The following is a 10,842-nucleotide window of genomic DNA, read 5'->3' as shown; positions in this document are numbered from 1 at the left end:
TTATACATACATAACATAGGTCACCCATCTATATATAGAAATTATATGCCAAAAGCATATTTATGCCCCTTAAATTTTAGTTTTTTTTTTTTCTTATAGAACTTGAAAATTTATGTGATTCAATGTGCCTTTAAAGTTAGGCTAAAAGTATATTTATACTTTTGAATTTTTGTGTTTTAAAATATGCCATTGAAATATTTAAAATCACTAATTTAAACACTTGACAACAATTGATATGAATGAGTATTTGACGAATCAATTTTTTGACATCTCTTCAATTCTTTTTTTTTTTTTTGGTCATCTTCTCTCTCTAACAGTATTTATTCAACTCTCTTTTTTTTTCTTCATTTATAGACAATTTCTTTTGGATAAGTGTCACATTTCTTTAAAAAAAAAAAAAAAATGCTACCATCAGATTAGACTCAACTTTGATATCTCCAGATTAATGGGGTGATTATTAATCCAGACATGTTAGTTACCGGTCTAATCTAATTCGCTTGCGTACTTCAATTGAAAGACTTAAAAGGGATGTCAAAAAAAAAAAAAAAAAAAAAGATGCATTCGTACAGAGACAGAGGGAGTTAGGAGGACATCCAGGCAGACCCGAATGAATTGATAGAGTTGAGTTGAGCTAGCTGTCCACCCTTTGGTGTGTCCCACCCATCATCGGGCACGTTGAAATTTGTCAATTGGATGACTGACAGGCGCGCATATTTGCGGGACATTCACTCCAATCGAAACGACAATTCAATGCCAGGCAAAGTGCCAGCTCCGGGCCCCCCCTCGTGGAGCCTTCATCTCTCAATTTAATTAAATAACCATTAATACTTAAGTAACCATTAATACTTAAGTGAGTTTAGAAATTTATTAGATTCTCTAAACTTTGTTTATTTTATAAAATTATTATTTAATAAGTTAGAAAAATTAAGTTAAGTTTTGATTATAATTGTTCGGTAAAACAAATTCACTTAACATGCAAAAATATTTAAATTTTATATTCTCATTGTTCATGTCCCATAGAAAAATTCAACTTAATATAAATTAAAATTTAAATTTAAACAGTATTTTAGTTCAATTTAAAATTGAAGTAAGGTAAGTTTAGATTATCTTAAGCATGTAACGCAAGTTGAGTTAAAGAATTTTTAAATTTACATGCTTTAGGGTTGTCACCCATTACTTAGTCAAGTGGATTAGCATTTCATATTGGGAGATATTAGAGAGGCAAATCATGTTGATTTCATTTTTTACAATAAAAAATAAAGGGAAAAGTGAAAGTCATAAATTAAGATCGAAAAGAAAAGCTGACAACCCGTGGAGGCAACTAAAGCCCACCATTCACGTGGAATTCTAAAAGCCATGTTTAAATTTTATTATTATTTTAATTATATTATTCAATTTATATATTTATTTTTATTATTTTAATTATACATCTATATATATATTTTTTTATTTTAAATTAATTTAATTTTTATATTTTATGTAAAAAAAATATAAATGTTAAATCATCTCACTTTACTGATAAAAACCCCATCGCCACCACCTCCTCTTCCCCCACATCCAAACCCATCCATCAACCATCATCTTCATGACCCATCTGAAGCACTTCTTTGCTGCAATGTCAGATTCCGGCCGCCCCTTCTCCATCTCCAAGAGGAAGAAGAAGCTGGCTTTGGTCGCCTTCGCCTCCCTCCTCCTTGTCGCAGCCGTGATCGGCGTCGTCGCCGGAGTTAACTCTCGCAAGGAGATCTCCGGCAGCGAGGCCCTCAAGGCCTCCACAAGCCACGCCATTATCAAGTCGTCGTGTAGCAGTACTTTCTACCCCGATTTGTGCTTTTCCGCCATTGCTAGCCTGCCCGAGGTGAGCAAGAAAGTTAGGAGCAAGAAGGATGTGATCGTGGCGTCGCTCAACCTCACCACCACCGCGGTGGAGCACAACTACTTCACCGTGAAGAAGCTCCTCAAGAGAAAGGTGCAGTAACACAATGTAGCACAAAAATATATGGATTTCCTCATTTTTTGATATTTTTAACCAAAGCATCAGTAAACTTTTTGTCAGCTTGACAGGTCGTGTGAGTAAAATACCCATTTTTATTACTGAGTCGGTATAGATCGGTCAGCAAAAGTGGCCGAAAATTGATTTTTCCTAAAATATTATCTTATAATGACACTTAATGGGTGAAGTATTACTAATTAATTTGGATTATGATCGACAGGGGCTGTCGGAGAGGGAGAAGACGGCGCTCCACGACTGTCTGGACATGATCGACGAGACGCTGGACGAGCTCCACAAGGCGGAGGATGATCTCAACGAATACCCGAACAAGAAGTCTCTATCGCAGCACGCCGACGACCTGAAAACCCTGATGAGCGCCGCGATTACCAACCAAGAAAGCTGCCTCGACGGCTTCTCCCACGACGAAGACAAGAAGATCAGGGAAGTGCTTCTGGCCGGCGAAAAGCACGTCGAGAAGATGTGCAGCAACGCGTTGGCCATGATCAAGAACATGACCGACACGGACATTGCCAACGAGGCCAAGCTGACGGGGAGGATGCTGAAGGAGGAGACGCTAGCGTCCGGCGATGGGTGGCCGGCGTGGTTGTCGGCCGGAGACAGGCGGCTCTTGCAGTCGTCGAGTGTGAAAGCGGATGCGGTGGTGGCGGCTGACGGAAGCGGCAACTACAAGACCGTGGCGGCGGCGGTGGCGGCGGCCCCGGAGAAGAGTAGCAAGAGATTCGTGATTAGGATTAAGGCGGGTGTTTACAGGGAAAACGTGGAGGTTCCGAAGAAGAAGACGAACATAATGTTCGTCGGAGATGGACGGAAGAACACCATCATCACCGGAAGTAGAAATGTGAAAGACGGCAGCACCACCTTCCACTCCGCCACCGTCGGTAAGTCCCCTTCCCAGATCCCATAAACGGCTACCATTTTCCTTAATTTCATCACAAATTCGATGCATGCATGCTTGGAACAAATAAATATCCATAAACACCCTTAAAACCCTTTTCTATCTAGCTAGGTATACAGGGCCGGGTAAGCATGATGTTATCAAGCCATTCCGCGAGTCATTCATCAATGCCTAAACTCCAAAATAATCGATGTCCTTCTTGTGGTCCCAAAGCTAAACATAATCATCCTACAGACAATATTGTACACTGAGAATCTCCTTTTAAAATCCGATTGTCCTGCGATGGATAAAATTCAAATTTTCTGTCACCATATGTACATGTGATGGAGATGAGCAAGGTGTCGTCATATCCCATCAATTACGGTTTCTCGGCTTGACAATATATCTCAGCTGATTTTCGGCGTGACATTCGCTCGCATGAATCTGAAAATCAAATGTCTATGAATCTTAAACTTTTATTAATTGAATCATGGATTGGTTGTAAATGAGCTTTGTCGCTTTTCGGCGCAGCCGCGGTGGGCCAAGGATTTCTGGCTCGGGACATAACCTTCGAGAACACGGCGGGGCCGGAGAAGCACCAGGCTGTAGCGCTCCGGGTCGGCGCCGACCTGTCGGCGTTCTACCAATGCGACATGATAGCTTACCAAGACACCCTCTACGTCCACTCCAACCGCCAGTTCTACATCAACTGCTTCATCGCCGGCACCGTCGACTTCATCTTCGGCAACGCCGCCGCGGTCCTCCAGGACTGCGACATCCACGCCCGGAAGCCCGGCTCCGGCCAGAAGAACATGGTCACCGCCCAAGGCCGCACTGACAGAAACCAGAATACCGGCATTGTCATCCAGAAATGCCGAATCGACGCCACTTCGGACCTGAAACCGGTAAAGTCCAGCTTCCCGACGTACCTGGGGAGGCCATGGAAGGAGTATTCGAGGACGGTGGTCATGCAGTCAGCCATCGGCGACGTGATTAATCCGGCGGGGTGGCACGAATGGAATGGGAACTTTGCTCTCAACACGCTGGAGTACAGAGAGTACTCCAACAGTGGGGCCGGCGCTGGGACGGCCCAGCGGGTGAAGTGGAAGGGGTACAAGGTGATCACCAGCGAGTCGGAGGCCCTGCAGTACACCCCCAGCAGGTTCATCGCCGGCGCCAGCTGGCTGAGCTCCACCACTTTTCCGTTCTCTCTTGAATTGTGAACTTATTAAATAACATTGATTGATTAGTGTTTAAGATCAGTCCATGGCGGCCGGACATTAACCTTTAATTTGTTGTGGGTTGAAGTTTTTAGCTAGACCGACCGTCCCATTTTATATACTGATCGATGTGTTATACATTAGAAATAATATAATAAATCAATATATATATATATATGAGTATTCTATTCAGCGTAGTAAGTGAGTGTCTAAATAAAATTGAATTTTGGTAATCCCTATTAATTATTCTGTCTCCACTTAAACTTGTAATCTACGCGGCAGACTACTTGACGCTGTGATTTTTAAGTTACAATCTCATACTCATCAATTCGTTCCCAAAAAAATACTATTTGAACATTTAAGTTCCAACACTTTCACTTCTACCTTGATATATTATATATTTATATTAATTATAACACGTAATATAAAATGTTAATAAAAATATCAAGTTTAAGTATTAGTTTAATACAAGGGTTGTTTAATAATTAAAAAATATGATATTTAATTCTTAATGTGTAAAATGTCAAAATTTAATATTTTTATTATTAAAAATTATTACTTTAAATTCTTACCGTAATGAAATGTTAGCACGTGCATGAATGTGTTTATTTTTGCATTATATAAATATGATATTTGATTCTTTAATAATTAAAAAAAAAATATATTTGGTCTTTTAAAAAATGTCTTAAAAAAATAAATTTGATAAAAATGTCTTAAAAAATACTTTAAAATATTCAAAAAATTGATACAGTTCATTTTACCACATCTTATTTAAAACCTCATTTAATAGTTCATGAACAAGATTTATGGATTCAATGAAGTTTTTGTTATTGTTCATTTGAATTCCTGTTATCATAGTTTTCATTAGGTCATTTTATGATATTTAGTATTTTTTAAAATATTTTTGGGTATTTTTTAAAATTTTAGATAATCTATTTAGGTATTTTTTTAATATTCTTATATATATTTTTTAAAAAATTAGCCCTTTTTTAAATATTTCTATTATTTTACGAAATGTTAAGCCTCTTTATAAATTTAAGTCCCTTTTTTATATCAAATTTTGTTATTTTAAATATATCAAGAATTAAATGTCAAATTTCTTAATTAATTATGATGAAATGTTATATTTATATATTAAAAATAATTTTATATGTTCCGTTAACGTGATATTTTACATGACATAGATACTGATTTTATTTATTCTTAGTTACAATAAAGACTTCAAATAATATATTTTAATTTTACATATATAAAAAATTAAACATCATATTTTTTAAAAATTATGAGGGAAGTGTCATATGTAGTAATAATCCAAGTAATTAAATTTGTCATCAGGTGGGCGGACCATGTGTTTAATTAAAACTGTTTTCAACTCATCTATTGAGAATGGAGGAATTAAGGTGGCGCAAATCACGGCAGCGCACGCAGGGCCCCCCCGCTGCTCGCCGCCGTCCCTCTCACATGCCATTATGCTAATCCTTTATAGCATTTGAGAGACGTCAACATGTTGATTAAAATGCATCAGATTTTAATACCAAAAAAATAGATATTATTGATAAATAATTTTAATTTTAGTGGACATCAAAATATCTAAATAAATATTATCTATAAAAATTTTAATCCTTATTATTACCAAAATATGAAAAATAAACAGTATTTGAAAAAAATTATAATTTAAATAATTTTTTTTTTAAAAAAAAACTCTAAATTCCTCAATAAACAGATGATCTCTCTTTCAAAAAATATATATTTTTAATATTAATTTCGTTACAATAATCTTCAACAATCTTATGTTATCTAATTATTTTTTTATTGAGTTTAAGTAATTTAATAATAATATTTTTAATTAATAAATTTATTATTATGTTCAATATTAATTTCGTTACAATAATCTTCAACAATCTTATGTTATCTAATTATTTTTTTTATTGAGTTTAAGTAATTTAATAATAATATTTTTAATTAATAAATTTATTATTATGTTCAACAACACAGAAGATATTTCATACATATATAAGTATAGATGTATGAAAGGAACCTAATTGAGCTCCCATGTGCATGCCTCATGTTCATTTGTACCTTTCCTTTGCGACATAAACAAGTGGTGGTGGGGGGCAAAAATACTTGTACCTTTACTTGGTCAACTACCATCATGCAATAATCATAACTAAAGTTAAAAATTTAATAATATATTTTGAATATTTTATTTTAAAATAAAATAAAATGTGAGATAGTAATTTATCACATTTCATACAAAACTTGTTATACCATTAAACTTAAACTCATTTTTGTACCCACATTGTCCAAACAAATTAAAAAATTAAACTTAATTACTAAATATATATTTTAATTTGAAAACTCAATTTTAACGCGACATGTATCTCTCCAATTAAGGAGTCTAGCATATCACGCTTCTTCCTATTTTATCGGAGACGGTGCTCAAATCTTGTATACTCCTCTACTTGATCTCTTAAATTCAAGTTCATAATCATAAAAAATTTTGTCTAACAATCAATGAAAGATAACTTGATCAAATAACTTATTCACCTATCAAGATATTAGGCTAAAAAATGATACAATCCCTGAAAGATATCTACGCAAATTATTCTCGAACTCACTTATTACTCTTAAAGTTCATGTCCTTCGTATTTAGTACTAATTAGAACATCAAAATTTATTTCATAAAATAAAAATTTCACCCCTGCAAAAGTCTAATACGTGATGTGTGGAGTGCCCAACATGGAAATGTTAAATGTCAAGTGGGGGCGGGGGTTCTTGTCGTTGACAGAGGCTTCAAATGGCGGGATTGCGGTGATTCCGCGTCCAAGTCCCTCCAATGGTTGATGATATAACTGATAACTACAACTAAGAGAAATCTTAGACCATTTCTTTTATCTGAATAAAAATGGATAATTAGTTGCATTATAGTTTAGCTTAATAACTACGGCACTCTTTTAATAATTAAAAAAATTATACCCATTAATTTTTAATGTATAAAATGTAAAGATTTAATATATTAATTATTAAAAATTATTATTTTACGACTTTATTATAATGAATTGTTAGCGCTTGTATGAACGAGTTTATTTTTGTAAGTGATACGTCACTTGCATGATCGATTGACAATATTTGAATATATTAATTAATTTGTTATATTCTCTCAATAATTAAAAAATATTACATTTGATTATTGATGTGTAAAATATCAAAATTTTGTGCTATTAAAAATTATTGATTTAAATCCTTACATTGAGACAAAAAAGAGAATATAAATAAGAGAGGGAAGTAATTGAGTTCAATAAAGATAAAAGATGAAAATATATTTTATGATTGAGAATAAAAGAATGTAGCAATTTTTTAAGTAAGTAATTAGAGATTTTTAAGTGTTTGGGATTTAGAGGTTTTTTTTTTTTTTGTTTAAGATTACGAGTAACTTGATCTTTTTCTCATCTCATTAAAAAAAATTAATCTAATATGTCTCGCTGAGTAATTTTTTCATGACATTACATATTTTTTTTTACGAGTATGTAATATATGATATAGATAACAATTCTGTTTATTCTCAGTCAAGATAAAAATTTAAAATAATAAATTTTAATAATTAAAATATGAAATTTTAATATTTTTTACATTAAGAATCAAATATCATATTTTTTAATTATTGAAAGATCACAGCAAATTTGTCAACATATTTAAATATTATCAACTTGTTATTTATGTGACGTGTCAGTTGCAGAAACGAACGTATTTATAAATTAATATTTTGTCACGATAAATATTTAAAATAATATTTTTTAATAATTTAAATAGAAGAACCAACTAAATCACAAGAATAGAAAGATACTGCAGCTGGTGAAAAGGCCCGGATTTAAGACCTTTTCTTCACAAAATCAACTCTTCCGTCCGGCAATGGCAGACCATTTCATGTTCCAAGCTCCTGCCATTTGCTCATTGACACTGCCGGCCGGCATTGTACAGGCTGCTGTTGCCTCACCCACTTCGTACTAAAATAATATTTTTGCTTAAAGTTTATACGATTGAATCTGACCAAATTTATATTTTTGTTTTAAAATATATATATTTTTTATTATTTTAATTATATTTATAAGCTTATATTTTTAATCAATTTAACTCAAAATAGATGAATTAAATTAATTCAAAAATATAAATATATAAGAGTGTAATTGAATTAATAAAAAATTAAATTAATTTATGCAGAGAATTTAATTAAAATAATAAAAAATTTAAATGCGCGTGAAAAAAAAAAAATTCCCCTTCCACGTAGGTGATAATAGAGAACGAAGCATGTGACAGTCAACCAACCAAGCTTTCATCACTCTTATAAATTAAAGCCCACCAAACTGTAAGGAGCCAACAAGCTCAAGAAGTTGTTAACCAGCAGCGCCATGGATACAATTAAATCCTTCAAAGGCTACGGCAAGGTTGACGCCGTCGAAGACCAAGTCTTCCGCCGGAAAACCCGCAAGCGAGTTATCATCCTCCTTGCCTCCGCCGTCGTTCTGGTGGCCGTTGTCATCGGCGCCGTGGTCGGCACCGTCATCCACAACCGCAACTCCGACTCCCGCGATGCCGCCCCCTCCACTACCACCACCTCCTCCGCCGCCTCCATCAAGGCCGTTTGCGGCTTTACCCAATACCCCAAATCATGCGTTTCCAGCATCGAAGATTTACAATCCACCAACGCCTCTTCCGGCGGGCCCGCCACCGACCCGGAGCAGATCTTCAAGCTCTCTTTACACGTGGTGCTGAACGAGCTCTCCAAGATCGGTTCTTTCCCCCAGAATCTGATTTCCAAGGTCAATGACAGCCGAGTGAAGGCAGCTTTGAGTGTTTGCCAGACAGTGATCGACGACGCCATCGACCGGCTCGACGACGCGATCTCCGCTGTGGAGGTGAGCGAGGGTGAGAAGATGTTAACCACGGCCAAGATCGGCAATCTCAAGACCTGGCTGAGCGCCACTATTACCGATCAAGAAACCTGCTTGGACGCTCTAGAGGAAGTAAATTCCACCGCCGTCCTCGCCGACGTCAAGCTCTTGATGAAGAACTCGACCGAGTTCGCCAGCAACAGCTTGGCCATTGTTTCTAAGCTGCTCAACATTCTGGCCGGTTTCAACATCCCGATCCACCGGCGGCTGCTTGGTTTCGGGCTCCCGGAATGGGTTGGACCTGCCGAGCGGAGGCTGCTGGAGGAACCGGCTGTGAAGCCAGATGTCACGGTGGCGCAGGACGGGAGCGGAGATTACCGGACGATCAAGGAGGCGGTGGGGAAGGTACCGAAGAAGAGCCTGAGCAGGTTTGTGATACATGTGAAGGCCGGAAAGTATGTTGAGAATGTGATCTTGGACAAATCGATGTGGAATGTGATGATTTACGGCGACGGCAACGTCGGCAAGACCAAGACAGTCATTTCCGGCAGCCTCAACTTCGTCGACGGCACGCCCACCTTCTCCACGGCCACCTTCGGTAGGTTCCCCAACTTTACTTCATCCCTTGGCTTGCCATCTGAAAGGGGACCACGTGTCAGTGAAGATGAAAGGGAGCCACGTGACTCGATGCCGGACCCACTTGCCCACCTGCTGTTCTATGAATAATAGTAAATAAATAATAATTAGGATTTTTTTTCCCAAGGGGTTAACTGTAATTTTATGATGATGCAGCCGTGGCGGGGCGGGGCTTCATAGCGAAGGACATCGGGTTCGAGAACACCGCCGGCGCCGAGAAGCACCAGGCCGTGGCGATGCGGTCGGGCTCCGACCAGTCCGTCTTCTACCGCTGCTCCTTCAACGCCTTCCAAGACACCCTCTACGCCCACTCCAACCGCCAGTTCTACGGCGACTGCGACATCGCCGGCACCATCGACTTCATCTTCGGCAACGCCGCCGTCGTCTTCCAGAACTGCAGCATCCTGCCGCGTCAACCTCTCCCTAACCAGTTCGTCACCATCACCGCCCAGGGCAAGAAAGACGTCAACCAGAACACCGGAATCTCCATCCAGAAATGCACCATCTCTCCGCTCGACGCCCTCACCGCTCCGACCTACCTCGGCCGGCCGTGGAAGGACTTCTCCACCACCGTCGTAATGCAGACGAGCGTCGGATCCTTCTTGAACCCGGCGGGTTGGTTCCCGTGGGTGAGCAACGTGGAGCCCCCCAGCACCATTTTCTACGCCGAGTACCAGAATACGGGGCCGGGTTCGGGTGTGGATAAGAGGGTTAAGTGGGCCGGTTACCGGCCCACCATAACGGCGGACCAGGCCTCCAAATTTACGGTCGAGTCCTTCATAGATGGCAACGAATGGCTGGGCGCTTCCAATGTGGCGTTTGAGTCCACCTTGTGATTTGGAAATGTTTTTCTTTAGTAATTTGTAACATTCTTTTGGCTATACTTGTAATTTCATGCAAGCTCAGGGGCAAAGTTAAGTTAAAAAGGGTCTCGGTTGATTATAATTTTGTTTATATCTTTATAATAAGGATAAGATTATAAATACAACACTTTCTCATATTTTCTAATTAGTAAATGTACAAAATATTACCACCAAGGAAATTAATGAATATTTTTAACATTATAAATAAGTCAAGTCGTTTGTGAGCAACTCGATAAGAATTCGTACGTGTTTGACTCGTGTTATTTATTAGTTGACTATAAATAAGATAATTCAGCTCAATTTAATTCGTAAACAAATTTATGAATAAATTAAATATATTTTTAAA

At 37.5% G+C, this 10,842-nt stretch overlaps 2 protein-coding genes across 2 annotated transcripts; both read left to right on the top strand.

Moving 5' to 3' along the window:
• The first annotated feature begins 1,526 nt into the window (after positions 1-1,526).
• LOC127795772 (pectinesterase-like) lies at positions 1,527-4,206 on the top strand. The gene is made up of 3 exons (XM_052327662.1): positions 1,527-1,969; positions 2,214-2,892; positions 3,420-4,206. Exons 1-3 carry the CDS (start codon positions 1,586-1,588, stop codon positions 4,109-4,111), a joined length of 1,755 nt encoding a protein of 584 aa, XP_052183622.1. The 5' UTR covers positions 1,527-1,585; the 3' UTR covers positions 4,112-4,206.
• Positions 4,207-8,449: 4,243 nt separating this feature from the next.
• On the top strand, positions 8,450-10,633 carry LOC127794358 (pectinesterase 3). Its single transcript, XM_052325383.1, has 2 exons — positions 8,450-9,595; positions 9,790-10,633. The coding sequence occupies exons 1-2, from the start codon at positions 8,515-8,517 to the stop codon at positions 10,467-10,469; spliced, it is 1,761 nt and encodes a 586-aa protein (XP_052181343.1). The 5' UTR covers positions 8,450-8,514; the 3' UTR covers positions 10,470-10,633.
• The last annotated feature ends 209 nt before the right edge of the window (positions 10,634-10,842 follow it).

Source organism: Diospyros lotus, chromosome 2 (genome assembly GCF_014633365.1).
Source record: "Diospyros lotus cultivar Yz01 chromosome 2, ASM1463336v1, whole genome shotgun sequence".
Classification (NCBI taxonomy): Eukaryota; Viridiplantae; Streptophyta; class Magnoliopsida; order Ericales; family Ebenaceae; genus Diospyros; species Diospyros lotus.
The sequence above is the reverse complement of the archived record's forward strand: the minus strand, read 5'-3'. Positions and strand labels throughout refer to the sequence as shown.

What these genes read in the sequence shown, in the direction of transcription:
- LOC127795772 (XM_052327662.1), top strand. Translation starts at nt 1,586, where the DNA reads ATGACCCATCTGAAGCACTTCTTTGCTGCAATGTCAGATTCCGGCCGC. An exon ending in AGAAGCTCCTCAAGAGAAAG is followed by an intron (nt 1,970 to 2,213) that starts GTGCAGTAACAC and finishes TATGATCGACAG; the next exon opens with GGGCTGTCGGAGAGGGAGAA. An exon ending in CTTCCACTCCGCCACCGTCG is followed by an intron (nt 2,893 to 3,419) that starts GTAAGTCCCCTT and finishes TTTTCGGCGCAG; the next exon opens with CCGCGGTGGGCCAAGGATTT.
- LOC127794358 (XM_052325383.1), top strand. Translation starts at nt 8,515, where the DNA reads ATGGATACAATTAAATCCTTCAAAGGCTACGGCAAGGTTGACGCCGTC. An exon ending in CTTCTCCACGGCCACCTTCG is followed by an intron (nt 9,596 to 9,789) that starts GTAGGTTCCCCA and finishes ATGATGATGCAG; the next exon opens with CCGTGGCGGGGCGGGGCTTC.